General features: G+C 39.9%; 3 protein-coding genes across 3 annotated transcripts; 1 reads left to right on the top strand and 2 right to left on the bottom strand.

Annotated features, from left to right (window-relative positions):
* Positions 1–2,206: 2,206 nt before the first annotated feature.
* On the top strand, positions 2,207–3,245 carry EAF02_005601 (uncharacterized protein; the record flags this gene model as incomplete). The annotated part of the gene is made up of 2 exons (XM_038901649.1): positions 2,207–2,317; positions 2,373–3,245. The coding sequence occupies 2 exons, from the start codon at positions 2,207–2,209 to the stop codon at positions 3,243–3,245; spliced, it is 984 nt and encodes a 327-aa protein (XP_038758989.1).
* Positions 3,246–7,645: 4,400 nt separating this feature from the next.
* Positions 7,646–10,347, bottom strand: EAF02_005600 (uncharacterized protein). Its single transcript, XM_038901648.1, has 3 exons — positions 9,680–10,347; positions 9,318–9,619; positions 7,646–9,250 (listed from the first exon to the last, which is right to left on the bottom strand). Exons 1-3 carry the CDS (start codon positions 10,132–10,134, stop codon positions 8,106–8,108), a joined length of 1,902 nt encoding a protein of 633 aa, XP_038758988.1. The 5' UTR covers positions 10,135–10,347; the 3' UTR covers positions 7,646–8,105.
* A 3,081-nt stretch (positions 10,348–13,428) lies between these two features.
* Positions 13,429–17,521, bottom strand: EAF02_005599 (uncharacterized protein). The gene is made up of 2 exons (XM_038901647.1): positions 17,075–17,521; positions 13,429–16,980 (listed from the first exon to the last, which is right to left on the bottom strand). The coding sequence occupies exons 1-2, from the start codon at positions 17,243–17,245 to the stop codon at positions 14,068–14,070; spliced, it is 3,084 nt and encodes a 1,027-aa protein (XP_038758987.1). The 5' UTR covers positions 17,246–17,521; the 3' UTR covers positions 13,429–14,067.
* Positions 17,522–21,466: the final 3,945 nt, after the last annotated feature.

Raw genomic sequence — 21,466 nt, 5'->3', positions numbered from 1 at the left:
AAAATGTAAAATTAATATGTACTTTATCTATACCAAAGTTTAAACATTCCGTGATATACTTTCTAAACTCTCAGTGGTGCACAATCTAACCCTCCGGCTCCAGCTCCATATTCTGAAATGATATCGCAACAGTAAACCTTACCCCCATCTTCAAGACATCAGGGGACTCCCCGATGCTATTGACCTGTCATTGCGAGCCTGGTCTGGTCTGTTCTGTTCTGTACGCTCCACGTTGGACGTCATACAAAAAAACAGAAAGATATATCTACACAGAACAACACTTACGTTTCTCTGCGTCTACATGCAGTACCAAGATCTCCCCGACGCTGCCGGCAGGCGAATAAAGATTCTCGGCGTTGCTTGTTTACCGCCTCCAAGTGATCCCAATTCATATAAATCGACTTGGCTCCCCAATACCCCTATTGGCATCGCATAAGCTTTTGCTAAGTTGTTGCGAGCAACAAGAGATTAATCTATACATGCAAGAATACCCATTGAATAATATATTAAAACTCCGCAATAGTCCGCACGTGTCCCGCAACGGCATTATAACATGATTGAACAAATCAGATTGTAAATCATTTCGGATTTCGCAAGGTGCATCACGCCCTCTCGGCAAATAGACAGAAAGTGGTGCGAGAGTGGATTTGTTGGGGGAACATGGAACGACTAGAAATTTCTTGGAAACTTGGTTCATCAATTCGCAGGAAAAATTAATTTCATGCTCTTCTGATTACGATTTTCAATCTGTATATCGGTATTGTTCTTTATTATCCCTCTCGTAATCATCAAAAGATCGAATGATGTCTCAATGTATAAAATAGGAGTTTGTCATTGGTGGCCTTATATATCATTCCACATGATTCATCGTCCATTTAAAGTGTTTACATTCTATTTTACTTTTTTAAAAGTCTAGAATGCGCCGAATGGTCTGTCCGTGCATCTACTCAATCTCTCACTCCCTTGCAATTGAATTCAGGTCAGGGGGAGTACGACTCGTCTAGACTTTACTTGTAAGGGTTCTGGAACCTACTTACCGCACCCCTGTGACAAATGCAACAAAATCCCTGCAAAATTCATATTTTTCTATATAAACTAAAATACTATATAATTAATTCAGTTATCGATATTAAATTACAAAAACTTAATGATGAGTAATCTGAATCATAATATATATATAAAAATTTCTACCTTATTTTTAAATATTTTTGTTAAAAAGTTATATAAGCTTTTAATCAAAAAATTCAGAATTTTTGACTTGTAACGCTTTTCCTATATAAAATAAGCAAATTTTTCGAACTTTTTTGAATTTTCAACTTTAACCCTTCAAAAATACTATTATAAAAATATTCAAAAATAAATAATATATTTTTTCGAATACTTTCAACAATTCTAAATCTTTTTATAATATAATTCTTAATTTTATCTTTTATTATAATAAATAAACTAGGATATGAAAAGATGAATAATCTTGTAATTTAGCCGGAAAAGCGTTACATGTGCGCTGAGCAGGGGCCAGAACTCTTATTTCCATTGGCGAGAGGCGTTTCATGTTTCTACAATTTTGGTGAAGAAGGGCTTTCATGACGGATAGCTTGTTTCGTAGATCAGATGATCAAGCAGCCAAGTAGCAAAACTTTACTTGAACCATTGTTTGTGTTTATCTGATAAAAATATCCAGAAATAACTTGACGAGCAAACCAGATGTGACGAATTGACTAGATTTGCTAACGTCATGTTTTATGTCCAAAATGTATTTCATCAACATGAGCTCCCTTCTGCTAGTTGTGTATGGATGGAATAAGCACAAGCTTTCTGGCTGAACATACTAATGTAAATCTGGCGAGTTGCCTTGTATAAAAGCGGTTATTCAGACCTCATTGAGCGATCCCATTTCATATATGCAGAGTAGCATTAGGGTATTTATGCGTGCAAGTGTGGGGTTAGTAGCTCCTGACATCTATAGGCGAAACATTATTCACGGAATCCTATTCAAAAGTTGTCTATCAGGAATTTTCCATGTTTCTCTACCCTCAGCGTTTAATTCGGATTCTTCCACGAAGTGTTTCTTTTCTCTAATGCTTACGCACGCATGATGTGATTGCCCTATGTTAAATAGTCTGGCTTTGCCGTCGAAAATCAATACATTCCAACCCACTCTATTCAATCATTCATCCGTATCTTCGTTCTAACTTTAATTGCCAAGATGCGTGTCCTTCTTACCCTCAGTTCTTTCATTGCTGCTGTGCTGGCCACTGCTCGTACAACACCCCCCTCGGGTGCTATCACGGCTGGGTCCGGAGGAACCTACTCTACCGTAAGTTGCTTAGAATGTATCCACAAGAATCCGCTTTTACTAACCAAGCAAATAGTTCCAAAAAGCCGTTAATGCTCTTAGCAAGACCACAACCTCCGCCCAAGTCATTTTCCTCTACTCCGGAACTTACTCGGAACAAGTGACCATTCCCGCCTTAAAGGGAAAGCTCACCGTCTACGGATACACCAAGGACACTTCCAGCTACTCAAACAATGTTGTCAACATCGTACACAGCTCTTCCCTCTTGAGTGGAGCTGCCAATGATGAAGAAACCGGAACCGTCATTAACTTGTCGGAGAACACCGCTTTCTACAACATCAACATCAAGAATACCTATGGAAAGGGTTCGCAAGCCATTGCTTTGGCCGCCTACAACACCGAACAAGGATACTATGGTGTTGGTCTTTACGGATACCAAGATACCCTCTTGACACAAACCGGTAACCAAGTTTACGCCAAGTGCTACATTGAGGGAGCCGTTGATTGGATCTTTGGCCAACACTCCGTCACTTGGATTGATGGCTCTACCATTGCTGCTTCTGCTGGCGGTGGATGTATTACTGCTAACGGACGCGCAACTTCTTCTGACCCATCTTTCTACGTTATCAACAAGTGCACTGTTACTACCAGTTCCTCCTCGACTGCTGGTTCGGGAACTGTTTATCTCGGTCGTCCATGGACTGAGTATGCTCGTGTTGCTTACCAAGAAACTTCCCTCGGCAGCATTATTCAGAAAGCCGGATGGTCCCAATGGTCTACCAGCGATCCAAGAACTGGTGCTGTTCTCTTTGAGGAGTATGACAACTCTGGGCCCGGTGCTTCAGGTACTCGTGCTAGCTTTTCAAAGAAGTACAGTACTGCCTACACCATCGCTGGTGTTTTAGGAAGCTCCTACTCCAAATGGGTTGACACCTCTTACCTTTCTTAAAGGGGGTATCGGTATGACTCGTAAAAGTAGTAATTGGGGATGGGGAATGAGGGATGTGGTTATCTTCTGATGAGGTATTTTCAATTGTATATAGCTATTTGAAGCTTACATCGCTTTATGTGCATAAATATTATGGCTTTTTTGCTGCATCGAAATCTTGTTATTCGTCGTGTTTCGTATTGTGAATATGTGATAAACTGCAATTCAGTTTTCGTTTTCGAATATCCAAAGCATGCCTATCGTTAGTAAATTGTGATCTCGTACAACACCGTGTGCATTTCCATAGTTTCACCTCCATGAATTCCAGACCTCAATCACCTTCTTTCCACTCAATATCATTCCAGTCATTCCTTTTCTTCAGAATTATCTCATGTATTCTTGTTAAACCAACCAAATCTTTATTCCCATCATAGTCATGATTGAAGCTCTTCCCAGCAACCTCGTGGTATTCTCACCCGTCCATCTCATCATCATCATAATCTGAACAGCGCAAGTTTCGAACTTGAATGAAGATAACTACAAAAAAGAATATATAAGATTTCTATCGCCATTCTCACTTCCATTCTCATTCTCATTCTCACATAAAAATTATTGCCCTTAATCATTCTAATATTCCAAATGCACTCAGAATCTTTATTCGTAGTTTGGGGAAGCAGTATGAATAATTTATAATAAAAAAATATGAAAGAACAGTATTTTGCTTTGAGAAAGTTTCTATATATTCGGCTGATCATTTGCTCAAGAGCTGATTAATAACCTTCTCTGATGCTCTTGAATAGATGGGTTTATTTGACAAGTGACAGACAGCTCTGACTTGATATTGTGTTGAAAAATAGTTGAGGGATATCATGTATCTATTTCTGTATCATCTTACGGTGAATCTACTAGTCCTAGTACTAAGAAAATCTCAAATCAGCTAACTCCTCACTATTGACTTCTAATCCTCTCCTCGTCTACTTTTCTATAGATCTACAGTCAAGTAAAACCTTCCTCGTATCAATTTGCAGAAATCCTATATGTAGTACTCCCATAAATCCATCTTCTAAGAATCACTATAATCTCTGAGAAGAAAACGTTTAATCAAAGCAACTTTTCAACTCAGTACTGTTTCTCAAATTCTCTACTCGAGATCAAAAATTCAAAATATAAGTCATACTGATCAAATCCATCTTTCAAGTTCTTGGAGCTAAACATATATATAGTGTACGCTATATAGAGATATTGTTTCTTCTATATATCTTTATATATATAACATATCTTAAAACTAACTCTCTTCTTATTTTACATTCCTAAGTTGAGTAACTTGAGTTCGTTAAATCAAAACATACTATAAAGAAAAGCTGATTATCTATTACTGAATCACATTACTCTATCAAAAACACACAAGTACATATACTTTCTCTTTGAAACTCATACCCATCATTTCGAGGCGAGCCAGCTCTCTAGTGTTTCGGAGCGCTTAATATTAGTATTATATATAGTCCTGATAAAGGGAAATAAGAATAAACAAAGAGTTTCTTTTGCTGGATTATCTTTTGAATAACTCCAATATCGCTAAATTAGATATCTAATAAAATTTTGATATCAAAAACTGAAAATAAAGCTTATTCTTTTTTTAATTCTTTATACAATTGAACTAATACAAAATATTATATTATATCCAGATCATATAATCACATACAAATTGAATTCCTGAATATAAAAAATATAATCAATATACACTATACACTATACAAAAATTCCATAAAATCCAACGTATAAGTTTCTTTCGCTACACTCCGAAACAAAATGTTCCCTGTTTTTCATCTCTCTCTCACATCTCCTCCCCCCTATTATCCATTCGATTTTTCTTAACCCCCCGAAACCAAACTCCCACCCAGCTCCAAAGTCTCCTCCCTCTTAAAACCCCTTTTCATGAACTAACAAACATCACAAAAAAATATCAAGACCTCTCCAAAGTCAAAACCACTCGAAAGCTTCCACATCTATAACTAGTATCTGCCTACATCCATACAAATCAAAACTTGAAGCCTTCATTCAAATCTCAAAGTCCATACACTTGTGCATTGAGTGAACAAATCATATCTTCGTGATATATGTATTATATCGAATTGTTAGATTTGTTTACATCGAATCATGTCCTATCATATTATGTAGAATTTGAGTTTGAGTTCTTTGAAATCTATTCTTATATCTATCTCTATATACTCTCTATATACTATGTGTTTAATATCTAACTGAATGTATTTCTATTTTTTTTCACCCATCCATTCATCCACTTGCCCCCATCCCATCCCATCTGATCCCATCTGATCCCATCTTCTCTTGTTATACATACAAACAATACGACCCAAATTCCACTCACCCTTCATATTCATACACCTTCTATACCTTTTATCTTCCCTCCTTCATCAAGAAGTATTCACATGTAAATCATAATAGAACAAACTCTCGCCTAAACATATACATATACAAATACAATCTCTCTGTCTTCTCTTCTTTATTCCCTCCTCATAATTACATTTCCTCTCATTAATATTCTATCCTCATTCTTGATCCTGATCTCTCAATTCTCGATTTTGAAATTCCTTCTTTATCGTTTTATTATATCACATCATCCCCCCCCCCCCAACCATATCATCCCCATCCCATCTCTAACCCTCAACCCCCCCATCTCGATTCTCGATTCCCAAACACTCAACTCCCCAACTCTCCAACTCCCCTTCATCCCGCTCCCCCCACGAAAAAACATCAGAATTCAAATTTCATCGAAACCTCACAAACCATCATACCCAGGTCTCAGAAATCTACCAATTCTGCTCAAACCATCCTCCAAACCATTCTACAAACTCATTCATTATCCTCCTTATTCCTCATTCCTTCCTTGTTCTCTCCTCAAATCTCCTTTCCTCCTCAAACCTCCTCTCTCACTTACATCTTCCCATTCATATCTTCAACATATAATATAATATAATACATGTATCTATTTCCTATCATCACCCTCACTCACACTCTCCCTCTCATTCACTCACCCTCACTCACTCACCCTCACTCACTCACAACCACAACCACAACCACAACCACAACCACAACCACAACCACAATCCCCAACAAATCATAATTCTCATATCCACTCCCTCCATCCTCTACTTCAACCCCAATCTTAATACAACATCGCTCAATACAATATCGCCCATTATAACACAACACAATATAACACAACACAATACAATACAATACAGGGATGCGAAGACTCAACACCTGTACGCGGTGCATCCTACGAACCTCCAGCTCTCTCTTGAGAGTCTGCAGAGCTAAGATTGAGTCGCAGATGGAATTGGAAGAATTGGAAGGAGAGAGGTTCAGAGATATAGCGAAGGATTATATTACGATTTTACGACAGCAATATCTACGAAGAGTTGAATACCAGTTTTAGACGCGGATACGAAGGTTACGGAAGTTCTGGTTAGATTCAACATTTATTATCGATTATTATTTCAAATACAGAAATATGATACGCAGTAGGTCTCTTCTTTTAGAAGAGTCTTTTCGATATAGAGCTTGCCGCCGCTCTACTCGTATTACAACCCTTTTTTATACCCTTTGGCTTTCAGCCACTCGAATATTACGACGATACAATACAGAGAATGCCATCGCTTTCAAATTAATACTATGCTCTGGGTATTGATACAATACAATGTTTTTCTTTTAATTTTCGAATTTTCGAATTTTCCGAATTGATTTGTGTATAGGCAATAGGGCTTAGGATTCAGCTCTGCTCTACTATTTTCAACAGTTTCGATTATACACATTTAATAAGAGCTGAAGGATATCAAGTTTATGAAGATATACAAGGGGCTAGTTTAAAAGAAATAAAGATAGAGAAAAATGGTGTCTTTTTCTGCTATCTCATTAGCAAGAGGACCTTTTATTATATTGAAAGCAACTCGGAAGGGGATAATTTTGTCTTTTATAGAAAAGGAGGGATAGCAAATTGGATTTAGGATTTTAAAAAGAGAAATTGGATATTGGGATGCTTTAATTGAATTAAAAATAGGGGAAAAGTGAGAAAGAAAGTGTCTCAAAGGATAAAGACTATTTAATCTCTATTTACACTCCAAATAGAGATCGGGCATAGCACCCCAGCATTCGTTTTTACTCCCCCAAATTGAATATATCTACTATAGATATCCACTAGCAGTTGTTAGGTTCTTAAAGCCTAGCCGTCCTAAATAGTCTTGGACTGAGAAAAGGACGTTAATTAAATCAATCAATCAACAATACAATACAACACAAACACCCCAAAACTCATAAACAACTATCAGAGATCTATCATTATTTGAAACTCATTAATGCTAACACTAACATTAACACTAAAATTAACACTAACAATAACATTAACACTAACAATAACACTAACATTAACACTAACATTAACACTATCAACTATTACACTACCAACTACTATACTACCATCTACTATACTACCAACTACTATACTACCAACCATTACACTACCAACTACTACTACTACCACACAATCTAAACCCCACCACTCTACTCAAGTAATATATACAAACACCATAATACAACCCCACTTTCTTTCAAAAAGGTCATCGTTAATTAGGTATCTATTATTCATCGCTTAACTCTCAAACTCCTGGATATCGCTTATTTCCTTTTCCTTTTCCTTTCCTTTTCATTCCCATTCAATCCTTATATCCACTGTAAATATTTACTTTTTCTTCATCCCATCCCCATGCAATTATCTAATATTGGTATCTTTATCTTCCATCTTCCATCTTTCATCTCCTCATGAAATCATAATCCATTCACCTACACCCCGCCCCTCTCTTCAAATTAAACTCTAGCCTCCTCTCCCTTCTCCTTTCCATTAACATCTCTATCGATTTCTCCATTCCCATTCGTACTCGTACTCCCTCCTTCCTCCTCATCCCTCGGAGCCTGCTGCGTGGGATAAATCGGCGCAAACTTACTCTTCGCCCTGAGCTTCTCTCCATACATATAAAAGCACACTGGAATCGGCACCAACACAAGTGCTACACAACCCAACAGTGTTCCCGCCCAATTGACTCCCATTGCCTTGAACATATATTGTGAAAACAACGGGAATCCCGCTCCTGCCAACGATCTCAACAATGTATTTGCCGCAATAGCCGATGCTGCAAACATAAGGTATGCATCCACAAGATAATTCAAACTTTGCAAAAAGATTGCCAAAAGTCCAAATCCTGTAAGTAAACCCGAAAGAGTGGGAACGATCCAATGAATATCAGCTCTATACCCCGACCAACCGAACCAAAATAGTCCTGCTGCGAAACTCACTCCTCCAATAATCACCGGTGGAAGACGCCATTCAGGAACCGGAATACCGTTGTTTGCTGCTAATTTACGATTGTAAGATGGTTGAGTAAGAACGATGTAGATACCTGCGATTAACATTCCAACGATCATACCGAAATATGGGAGGCCGCCTACGCCACCTGTGAAACCGTGGATTTGTTGGAAGACGATTGGATAAGCTGTAAGGAAGAGGTATAGAAGACCGTAGATGAAAGCCATATAAATAGATAGAAAAAGAACGATAGGTTCTGATGCCAAAAGTCTAAGAGGACGAGAGAAATTCTTGGTGACCAATTCACGGAAATCAATCTCGATTTCTTCTTGTTTGGCGTGAATACCCCAATTTTTGGTTCTTCTTCTGAGCTCGGCTGCTTTTTCGATCAGGATGACTGGTGGGTAGGTTTCCGAAAGGAAGAAGAGATCTAGGATGAATGCTGCAAAACCCATTATAGCAACCAACCATTCAGTCCAACGCCAGCCGAGATGAGATTCAACGATGAATCCACCAATGAAAGGTGCTAGAAGAGGTCCAGTGAAAACTGTCATCGAAAATACGGTAATAGCAAGGCCTCTCGTTTTATTATCGAACATGTCCGAGAAAACAGCTGCAACAACTGCTAGAGGAGCTGCACCAAACATACCTATTCATCCAATGATTAGCTTTTGTCTATGCCAAATCTCGAAGCGAGAAAATAATGGTATACATACCTCCCCAAAATCTACAAATCAAAACTGTTTGTAAATCCTTCGCCGCCGCGACTGCAACCTGAAAGATCGAAAATCCAAACATAGAGAGAACAATCGGTAATCTTCTTCCCTTCAATTCCGACAAAGGAGCCCATAATATTGGTCCAAAAGCGAATCCTAAAACATAGAACGAGAGTCCTAACAATCCTACTTCCGTGGAAACATTGTATTCCGCTGCTACAACTCTGGTTGCTGTTGAGAAAATACTCGATGTAAATGATGACACTAATGTTGTATAAGCCAACATTACTGCTGTAATAACCCTATTTCGATCGATTAGCTTCACTTCGATTCGAGTAGTAGGAAAACTATTGGGAACTCACTTCTTCTTCATCGGCCAATTGACAGCATGAAGCGGATCATCTGGTCCATCAAATTCTACTACATATTCTTCTTGAGCCGGTAGCAATGGAGGATACTCCTTTCCTAGACCCATCAACGGTAATGGTTTCTCCTTCGTACTGAATATCCTGGTAAGTCTACTACTCCTTCCCGTCGCAGTTCTTCCTACCGTCCCCGTATGCTGCGAACGCGCAGTTTGAATGCGAGATATAACAGTTGGATGCCGTTCTAAATCAGCTTGTGTGGGAGCTCGAGAAACTGTAGGACGAATTGAGGCATCGGAAGAAGTGGTCGAGATGGAGGATGCAGTGGGTATACGTTCTATTTCGTGGGAAGGATGGCGGGGTAGAGGAGAATGGATGGGAGATTCGACGGAATAACGTTCTGGAGAGGCATCACGCTCGGCGCGTACTATTTCTCGATCTGCCTCATTCATGGCTGCGATTGTGATGTTGTGGTTGTTCTCAATTGATTATTGTAGTTGTGTTTATACTCGTCCGAGTAGTTATCGATGTATAGGTATGGAGAGATAAGCTTATCAGACTTGGACTCGTCTAGACCTTGTTCTTTGACAATGACAATGATGATGAGGATTTAATTAATTGTATGTTATGTATGAATGATGAATGAAAAAAATAAAACCTCAAAACTAAAAAAACAAAGGGATCATAAGATATTTATTCTATTTACTCAAATCTAAAAAACTTTTTACACGGGACATAAAATCTTCACTGCCGAAGCATAAAACCGGTTATATGACAAGATATCCATCTTAGCTGAGCTTGGTAAGGGGAAATAAGAAGATTAGTAGAACCTTCTTTTCCAAAAAAGTTCCCACCCCGATCTACCTAGGTAAAGTTCTAAACTCCATCTCCATACTCCGTAACACGACTATGGACGAACTCCATAGTCGGGCAAATTGGGAGAGTGATACCGATCTTAATTTTATGCCGTTGAATGTTAGATCCACTCATACGGGCGCACCAGCGGATTAGATTATAGTAAGTACCTATCAATTTTGACATCAATTCAATAATTCGATAATTTGACAGTTTGACAATTTGTCAGCCATCTAGACGTTCCAACTAATCGAACTATTCAATCTGTAGCTAGACTAATAAACCCTTAAATTCATTTCGATTTTGATCTCCTATGGAAGATTTTAGATATCAGATTTTATACATCAGCTAATACTCGTAGACAGATGAAAACTACACAAGTTGATACTCGCAATCTCTGATTGCAATTTTATTCAACCCTCGAATCTCTCATCATCATCATCCAATCTTCATTCATAATCATACCATTTCTCATTCATCTTTCCTCCTTTTCGCTCTCATCTAGTAAGCCTTCTATGTAGATGTATATCCATGTAGATGTATATTTACATCTACATTACATCTACATCTTCTCTCACCGAACTCACACATCACCATCACATCTAACCCCTAACATACGATTACCACACGTCCAGACTCCCTCGAGCTTAACACCGGTCCGCAACCCACATTGTCCGCTCCGACTCCACGTCGAGTCATCGAGTATCACAAACACACAAACCAAACTCAAAAACTCAAAAACTCAAACTCAGCCCCAACCCAACCCAACCCCTACCTCAGCTTACGTCCTTACCGTCCTCCACCAAACTTCGTACCATCCATCCTCCGCCCAGTCGGCTATCGGCATCTACACCTCCAAGTCACCCTAAACCCATGAGCCGATCACTAACAAACAAATAATAAACACACCGCAATAAACCCCTTCCAAACCCCCATGTAATGTAGCGGGCCCTCCGTATTTGCAAAAAGTTATGCAAGAACCCTTGTCACCCATGCATCAAATTCGAATTCCGAGTATAGTACCTAGGTAATCACCCTCAGGTTCGCTTTGTAAGACGACATACTCCGCACCAAAATACCAAAATGCCGAAATGCGTAAAAAGGAAAAAGAAAAATGACATAAGAGGCGTTGTAACCTTAATTCGCATGCTAAAATTTCCTCGTAATACCTATCCATACCCATACCCACAAACTCAAACTCAATATACTTATCTAGTATCTATCAATATCTTCAAAGTATTTTATCTCCAGTTTAAAATACTACAAATCCTATAACATATCTATGCACCTACCCAGACCCCCAATCTCGAACCTTCGATCCCATCCCATTCGCTCTCCAAGCGCTCGCTCGCTCCCTTTCCTCCCCCTTCCTCCCACTCCCACTCCCACATCCGAATCCAAATCCAAACCCAAAACTTACCGCTTACCCACGGTTACAATCGGCAACCCATTCCATTCATTCCATCCATTCCATCCATTCCTCTACTCACCCGAGCCCCTTCAATAAACAACAAATAACGAACAAGAATCGCTATAGCTACCACTTCGCTCCCCATGTAAAATTTCAATCCCAGGAAGAAAAAAAAGTGAAAAGATGAGATGAGAGATAAGAGAAAAGTTTTCTTTTCATTCTATTCTATTCTCTTTTTTTCACATTTCATTTCTACTCGATATCAATATTACTATTACTATTACTATCAACCCCCTTTCTATAATCGAAATAAGAGACAGATAGAATACAAATACTATCTATTAGAACTTCAATAATATAAATCTCTTTCCAATATATACAATATTATACTAAATATACATATATAGATCCAAATAACAATGTAAAGAAAACTCAAGTTTCATATAAACAAAATTATTCATTCATTCATTTATTCATTAATCAAAAAATCCCTCAAAAAGCTAATTACTAGATACTCACTCAATTTCTATCTTTTATTTCAATTATCTACCTATACAAAGTCCCCTTTTATCAAAATATAAACTTCAATTCAATCTAATCTAATCCCAAAGATGAAAAATAAATTTATTATAAACTTATTATAAAATGTATGAAAATTTAAAATGAAAATTGAGAGAGAGGGAGAGAGAGATCTATCTATCTAAGTTCGCTCGCTACCTTCTCTCTCTTATTTACTCTCACCTCTTTCAAAAAGAAAATCCAAATCCAAATCCAAATCCAAATCCAAAAATCAAAATCAAAATACAAACAAGAAAAGAGTAAAAATCAACAAAAAGAAAAAGAAAAAAGAGTCATTACTTATTCACCTAAATTACCCCCTTCTTCTCTCTCCCTACTCTGTCTACTTTCTTCTCTCTCCCCTCTTCATCTCGCTTCCCTCCCCTCTCTCCCCTCAAAACAAAACTCAATTTTAACCCATCAAAAATAAATCCAATATTAAAGTAAAAATCAGTAGAAAGGGATAAAATAATGTTTATTTATCCACTCAAATTCGCTTACTATTCCCCCCCCCCCTTTTCCCTTTTCTTCTCTTTTTATCTCCTCCTCTTCTCCTCACCCCCTTTCTCTTTCCCCTTTTTTATCACCCTCTTTCCTTTCCCTTTCCCCTCGCTTCCCTCCTCACCCCCTTTCTTCCTCTCTTCCTCTCCCCTCTCCCTCCTTCTTTATATCAAACAAGGAAATCGATCTATTACGAGGTATAGTAGATAGTAGAGAAGGCGAGTTTACAATCTCCTAAAATGGAGAATGGAGAGTGGAGAGTGGAGAGTGGAGAATGGAGAATGGAGAATGGAGAGGGGATTGAGGAGTAGGCATAGGAGTATATTATATTATACTATCCCATCCATCCCATCCCATCCCATCCCATCATAACAACACACAACCACAAGCACACCATAACCACAATCACCAATCCAAATAATTTAACACCAAGGTATATTTTAAAATTTCTCTCATCTACAATGATAACTTGGTACTTCATACCTAGTATTGGGCTCCACTACACTCCGCTCCACTAAAATACACATACTATCTACCATTCCTTGTATTGCATTGGTATCATATCATGCCACTGTATTTCCCATCATTTCCTTTCCAATGTCTTTCTACTTCCCTCCTCTCCCTTCATACACCTTCATTCACACTTCATCCACAATCATGTAATGTCAATCCATCAACTACCCTCCCAGGCCTCAAATCAAATGCCAAGTTTAAACAACGCCCCTATAACAACATGCCATGGAATCTTCCATATATCGACATGGCACGCTTTCATCGCCACGCGAAAATCACAAGAAACGCTCATGTCAATAACCATGCAACCACATCAATGAAACAAACATGCCCAATTCCTAACAACTCCTTGCTTGAATATAATAACAAACACCAGATGCGCCTTCCATGTCAAATTAACATGGTATAATCGTGTAAAGGTTGAAATCAAAGTTCGACATTACATTTCCTGTATCGCTCCTTCAAGACATGATAGTGAAAATTTTCAAAAATTGTCATCATGCTTCGGAAATGCAACTCGCATTCCCCATCGTGATATCATATCTTTTCATGTCTCCAAATCAGAATGTTCGTCTACATTCTCCTCGACCATTTCATCTGCCTCTGCTACCTCTTCCACAGCAGGATCATTAACTTCCTCAAAATCTGCATCTGCTTGCGTCATTCCATTTTGACGTTCCCAAACTTCTCTTCTGATTCGTTCATCTTTTGCAACTCTTTGCCTTTCGACCTCCTCGAAGCCTCCAGACTTCTTCAATTTTCCTGATTCAACAAAAGAGGTCAATTCTTTCTGCAGAACATTGCCTCGGCGACCCTCAAGTTCCTTTTGTCGAAGTTTTTCGGCACGCTCAATGGCTTCAAGACGATTCTCGTGATTTGGTTGCAAGGCACGAACTTCATCAAGAACACCTTCTTTTGCCGCGGCAGGATCAATTGGATCAATACGGTTGAGTTTGGAAAGACTTCGACCGGTACCGATATGACTTGGGGATCCATCCTTCAATTGTTCTTTAGTAGCTTGTTCAACGAGTGCAAAGGTTTGTGCGGCCTTCTCCAAATCATCTTGAAGATCTGCTGCAAGGTCTTCTTGCATTGTAATCTCTTCACGATCATTGCAAACTGTCTCCAATTCCTTCTCCCAGATCTTTGTCCAGATTGGTCTCTCACGTTTCAAGAAGTCTTGCATCCTCTTCAACTCCATTGTCGCTTGAGAAATATCCTTGGCAACAGTCTCCAATTGCTTGGGAAGAGGTCGTACACCACGTTGTACAACATCCTTTCGTAGATCTTCAACAATATCTTGAAGATCATCCACTTGTGCAACCAATTTATCGGAATCTTCGCTGAGGTTCTTCTTTCCACCATTGACATAAGAACGTCCAGAATCACCATTGATATCTGGAATAACAGCTTTAACGGCAACACTTTTGACGGAGCTAGCCTTTGTGCGAATCAAAGCCATGGAACTTTGAATGTCAGATTGGAAGCTAGAGTAAGTTTGCCTGAGTACTGCAAGATCGCGACGAAGGCTTTGGATTTCAGTAAGTTGAGCTTGACCATTGGCTTTCGATGGGCTGGAATTAATGCCATTGGTGATACGTCCAGTGTCGATCATTGAAAGTCTTGCAGAACTAGGTGGCGCAGATGCGATTCGAGCCATCTCCTTTGCAGCATCCTGTTGGCGATCCGAGACTCTTTGAATTGTAACTTGTTGATCATCCACTGCTGTTTTGACACTCTCGACCATTTTCTTCAATCCTCCTAGACTATCATCAATATGTCGCTTCACTTCATCTAGAACTTCAACATTTAGTACAAGTACAGAACGATCTTTGATATCTTGAAGATCTTCCAATTCGTGACGAACTCCAGATACTGGATCTTGGATATAAATCTCGGGTAGATCAACACCATTGTTGTGGGTATTCCAGGCAAACTTTTCGATGAACGCCAACTGTAGTCTTGCCATAGATAAGTCCTTGTATCCATCAGCAAGGACAAACTTCTTAACCTTGGTCTTATATTGTAAGAAAATTGTGATCTCTTTATCAGGTGGAGGTGGAGATTCTTCGGGTGTAAATTGTCTAGCTTGGCTACCATAAGAAGGACTTTCTCTTTTCGAAGGGGATCGCTTGTGTTGGGGGGCTTGAGGAGGTTCAGAAGTAGCCTTTTCTTCATCTTGATCTTGATTATCAAAGTTTGGAAGAACATCAGGGGGTGGTCCATTGAGAGTTGCACTCGGTCCATCATAATCATTAATAGACTGTCTGAACTTGTCTTCTGGGGTCTTGACTATAGGACTGTCATTCGAGGGTGGTTCTTCTGGCTGCTGAATTAATGACTCTTGACTATCTTCGGCAATCACACTTGGCTTTCGAACTGGGGATGTCTCATTCTGAATCAGACGAGAATTTGTTCGACCGAGACGTTGGTCACGATTTTGAACAGCTCTCAGCGACTCCCTGGCATCATTGCGTCCTCTGTTTGGTATTGGCGAGTTTTGTGGAACAGGCATCATTGGAACTCCATTGGGAGATGCACCAACAAGTTTTGAGATTTGATAAGCAGAATAACGTCTGGAAGCTCTTCTTTCCAAATCCCCCCCTTTTTGTAAAGCTACCAATGCAGCATTTGTCTTTGGTGGCGGCGGAGGTGGTGGAAAATTATCCACATTCAAAAAACCAGGATCATTTGGACGTGGCATTGGTATAGAGACTTCATCTCCCGGATAAGGTGGAACAACAGGAATGCTCTGCATTGTTTGGCTTGACAGTGTAGATTGATCTGAAGATACTGAACCTCGAGATGAGTCTCTGGGTGGTCCAGCCGCTCTTCTGCTTGATGATCCTGTAGCCGAAGAAGTCCTCGGAGGTATGTTAGAGTCGGTGGTAGATTGTCCTTTGCTTCCCCTATCATTTGCCACACCCGACTCCCCTTGAAAATTATTTTCCAGCCCTTGATTCAGCAATGTAGTCAACCCAGTACTATTACTCGCAATGCTACTGAGGCTCCCATTTCTCGGTATGGTTTCTCCATTTTGTGATGCGCTATCTCGCCCTTGTTTTTGCCGCAGTTTTTGTTGCTTCCGCTTTAAACCATGCAGGAGAGTAATGATTATATCTCTAATTCGAGGCAGGTATTTCTCCAAGCTCTCGACACTTGCTTCTTGACTGAGCGTTGATTCGAGTATATGTCGGAGCAACTCTGGTACATTCCCCAAATCCGAAGTATCAACATTTATTGCTGTAAATGCCCTACACGCAATATTGAACTCATATCCCAAGCGCACATAAACATCCGAAACTTGTGCGTCTGTCGCTTGATGTCGAGACCATTGTGTGAGGGTTTCGAGAAGTTGTTTCGTGGCGACCAGAAGATGTGTTACGCTCTTTTCGATCTGAGATAATGGTGGGGGGTTTTGACCACTTTGACTACTGCTGCTTGTCGGAGGTTGACCACCCTATTCCAAAATCAACACATTAGCATGCATTCTCATGGACGAGATCATTGTCGCCAAGGCGAATCAATTACATCAAGGGGAACCAATCACTTACATTTTGTCTTCTTCCGGAGTGATTGCTTTGAACAGACTTGGTCGAAGCCGTTGAATTCCTTGGCTGGGGACCCAAACTTGGAGATATAGCCCTGGCGGATATGGTCGGAGGGGGACCAGGGGAATCCGATGCTGGAGATCGTCTTTGAACGGGTCGTTGAGGTGCTTGCATTTCTGCGACCGATCTAATTATTGATATCCTATGGGAAGTCGAAAGGAGGATTCCGCAAAGAGTCAGCGCGCCATGCACCAAAGTATCCTATGATAACCCGAGTTATTTGGCAAATCAATGCAATTCGATGCGCTCCGATGATGAGAGGGTTAGGAAAGAAATTTGCGGCAAATGAATGTGAATCCTTCGTGGTTGTCGTAAAAGTTGTTCAAGTAGATGGGTATCAATTCGAATGGATTTAATTCAATTCAATCAATCTACACGGCAGGTGAGTGCCTCATGCAAGTGTGCCAGATCACGCTAGTTTAGCCGAAAAGGTTTACTCAGGTGGTGAAACCTTTCTGACTGGGGAACGTTTATAAGAGGGTAGGTCCGAGCTTTTGGAGAGATTTACAGTGGAATCACATGTTTAAGGGTAGATTGAGGGAGAGGAGAGGGTGAATGAATAACGTGAGTGCAGTGGGACTAGGACAAAAGGAGATTAGTGAGATAGGCAGGTCATGAAGTAAAAATAAAATATTACTCGTACTAGGGAGGTAGTGCAGTGCGTTGATATTAACTTTGATCACTTTGATGGATTAGGTAAGATGCGAAAGATGCACGACTGGAGTTGTCTAATGTAGAACAACTTCGAACCACTTGACGGTACTTGTCGTTCACAGACACTTGGGCATTCAGACATCAAATTAATCATTTTAAATAAGTCCAGTTTGGATTTCCATTTTCAGACATCCAAATGACAAGGACTATCCCTGCCGTTCCAATTTTGGGTTCATTCTGCTCCCGTACGAAAGCATTTTATATTAACAGACCAACCTCTTTATTTTAACAACAACCTTGGAATGGTGAGATGGGTGAAGGTAATCTCACGAAGAAAGTCTTTTCTGACAAATGCAGGCGTCCTTCATATACTTCAGATATAGACGAAGCACTAGAAGAGAGTTAGAAGAGAGTTAGAACGCAAGTCAGAGTTATACATACCTAGTATCCCTAGTAGCTTCTAGAAGTCAAACAAGGCGAAACAAGCTCTTAAAGGGGACCGCGATCACATTACTTGGTCTCAATGTGGATGAAAGAAGTAGAGCTACACCAGCATTTTAGGTTATCCTCGAGCCCAATTGACATTAGAGAGATCCATCGGCCTCGTTAAAGTTTCTTGCTGTATGAACCCTCCATCAACCATGACAACTTCAAATTACTTCTCGAAATCAACCATCAAGAGAAAGCATTCCAGACTCGAGTCTACTGTTTGAAGCTTATCAAGCACCGGTACTTTACTGCTTATTATATCATACTAAACACGTATAATCTAGAGCGATACCCACAACCAAGGTATCAGGTATATCACAGGTGTCAGATGGCACTGCGCTCGAGGTACAACTCGGGTATTTTCATACCGCGCGGCAGTGACCAATATTCAACAAATTCAATCCCGTCCAGGCCGCATTCCGAGGCCGTGGGGGCATGCAAGCCTTTTTCCTTTTCCTCTGATTGGCTGTTATCTCGACCCCCGTGCAGATGAAGATATCCGAGAGAAAGGAAAGGTACAGCAGACAAACATACATCAGAATGACCTAGGAATCCTCAACAATTTTGTAAAGGATTTGTTGATCGTGAAGAATGAAGGAGTTGGATGAAAACAAAAGCTTTCTCTATCTACGAGATACTCGACGATGTCCTCACCCCTAGATCATCACATACGTCACGTATTTCCATTCTTTCCATACGAGGTACCTAGCTACCTACGCGACGTCATCCATGATATTTGTAACGTGGCCGAGTACAAACGCGAGAGGATATAAGTTATAAGATGCCAGAAAAAGTCCGGTCGTACTTGAATCTTCCATGCAAGTGTCCAATCCATGTAGGGATTCGAAGCTCAGGCCTGTGTTACCAGACATTTAAATATGCCTAGTACCTTATGAAAGCGCTCGGGACCTTGAAGAAGAGGATTGAAAAGCATCTTAAGATTTGGATCGTCTGGGCTAGGTAAGATCAGGCCATTTCGTAATGGAGGAAGCGCTTTCGGATCTTTGTTTTCTAGAAGAATGAGAATCCTGTGATTGATTACCTGGTAATTGCCTAGGTAACCAGGCTATTGTCTATGGTTTGAGTTGGATTTATCATTGTACTAGTAGAGTATCTGATGAATGTATATATTGAAGCGTGATATTTTAGACCATTCTAGGTAGGAACTCAATACTTCATTATTCATAGAAATGTATAGGAATGTCTATATAATGCCTGACTACCTACTATGTAAATCCCCTTGAAATAAATATAGAACATCTGTAGTCTATCATCCATCATCCATCATCCATCATTCATCAGCCATCATCACCTACCTATGCAAGTAAGCCTGCGCACCAAGGAAGATTATTGTGCAATTGTTACCGCACGCACATCTCTCATACCAAGGTCAAAGGATGCCCCGGTGTTCGTATATGTGACCCGAGCGACCCAAATGGACCTTTCTCTCCCCCTTGTTGAATGAAAATATTGGAATCGCATCTTTGCATTTACGATCCTCAGCCTATCTGAGAAGCCTTTACGAGTATCTCTGTGTGGTTTTCACCATCTAGGTACTCTCCATCATGCATTATTTCTTTTTTCCTTTTCATCTGAAGAATGAAAATAAATGAAAATAAAACCAAGCCCCTTTTTCCCGACAGTCCATCCTCCCGAATTCCACACTTCTTTTATTACTGACTGTACGATATCTGATTTCCCCAGTTACGATGTGACTAAACGTTTCATTATGTGGTTATGATGATGATGATATCTACCATTGAGGCACATTTGCATCCCATCAAACCCCCATTCGGATTAATGCTCCCGTCTATCGACACTAGGATATGAACTCTACCGGATCCCCGAGATATTAATAACATGGAAAGGGAAGAAGGCTGGACGGTTGACTGTTCGATTGATTTGGGGTCGTGGTCCAGCGAAGTTCCTTGTAGTATGGTCATCGTGTCGGAGAGAATCGTGGAGTAGAGACAAGAGCTCTTGGATGGATAGGTCCCCCAGTAGCTAATAAATCAATAACCGTGGATTCTGCCTCGAGGGAAGGAAAAAGAGTGGATGGGGCTGGGATGGTGTTGACCTCGAGCTTTTAATACGGTGGTCGATTGGGGCGTGGTGGACTGGTACGGCTGTCAGATTAATCATATCAGTCATATCAGTCATATCATATCATATCATGGATTAATCAATCTTCACTTATTGTCACCCTTTGCAAACTTCATCCTCGATGTTGAAACTTTCACTTCTTTTTCTTTTGGACTTCTCTTCCTGGGTAGTTTACTAGGTACCTTTTTCTTCCTATCCTACTTCTTCTCCTCCTGGCTATATTTAGTAGTCTCTCCAATAAGGAAATACTTTATGAATGATAAAAGTTCGATTAATTGCTAGTACCGTCAACAAAGATTCGATATATCAAGAAACGTCACCCAAGTCATCCATCCATTGATCCATCCATCCCATCCACCGTACAATCAAATATCTCTACGAACACTGAAGCAAACCTCCCTTGGGTCAACAGACAATAGGAAAGAAATCGAAACAATTACTTCTTTCTCTCTTTACTAATCCGTTTATTTATCTCGAGATAGAAATCTTACCTAATTCTTGATTGCAACTACATTCTTCTCCTACCGTAGAACTAGGTACTTGCTGCGTATTCTAGACTTAATATGATGAGTCTACGAGTATTTAGAAATACATTCGACTTATTGTCTTTTGAATCTACCTACTACCTCCCTACCTACACACCCGTTGCTTGATAAAACCAAGCCAAAATACCCCATTCGCTTGAGGACATCATTTATTCATCACCCAACTTTCACTACCTAGTAACCACAACTTAACTACTTACACTCCCTCTCCTCCACCCGAACCACCCCCTTCAGAAATTCTGATGGACATTTCCCCTCTTCTGAAGGATCCAGAATAACCATAACCACCACCACCACCAATTCCCCCTCCCAACACTCATAACTTTCAATGATTGTTTGATCTGTTACGATATACTGTAACCATCTTCACTCGTCACGAAAGGGAGAGCAGTGGAGGTCTTTTTGATTTTTTCATTCGATTCATCTTCTTCTCTTCTCATAATTCTTTTTCCTATCCGAGGTGAGACAAGATGGTTCTTTAAATTCTACACATACATACACACACGCACACACTTATCAAAAGTTATGATTAATATTATGATTA

The sequence above is a fragment of the Botrytis sinoallii genome, assembly GCF_014898435.1.
Source record: "Botrytis sinoallii strain Bc 23 chromosome Unknown BSIN_008, whole genome shotgun sequence".
NCBI classification, from domain to species: Eukaryota; Fungi; Ascomycota; class Leotiomycetes; order Helotiales; family Sclerotiniaceae; genus Botrytis; species Botrytis sinoallii.
This window is presented reverse-complemented; position numbering and strand designations above follow the sequence as displayed.

Excerpts from the sequence above, each read along its gene's own strand:
- EAF02_005600 (XM_038901648.1), bottom strand. The coding sequence starts at position 10,134 with ATGAATGAGGCAGATCGAGAAATAGTACGCGCCGAGCGTGATGCCTCT. Across the intron at positions 9,620-9,679 it reads AATTGGCCGATGAAGAAGAA|GGTTATTACAGCAGTAATGT; the intron begins GTGAGTTCCCAA and ends CGATCGAAATAG. Across the intron at positions 9,251-9,317 it reads GATTTGTAGATTTTGGGGAG|GTATGTTTGGTGCAGCTCCT; the intron begins GTATGTATACCA and ends TTGGATGAATAG.
- EAF02_005599 (XM_038901647.1), bottom strand. The coding sequence starts at position 17,245 with ATGCAAGCACCTCAACGACCCGTTCAAAGACGATCTCCAGCATCGGAT. Across the intron at positions 16,981-17,074 it reads ACTCCGGAAGAAGACAAAAT|GGTGGTCAACCTCCGACAAG; the intron begins GTAAGTGATTGG and ends ATTTTGGAATAG.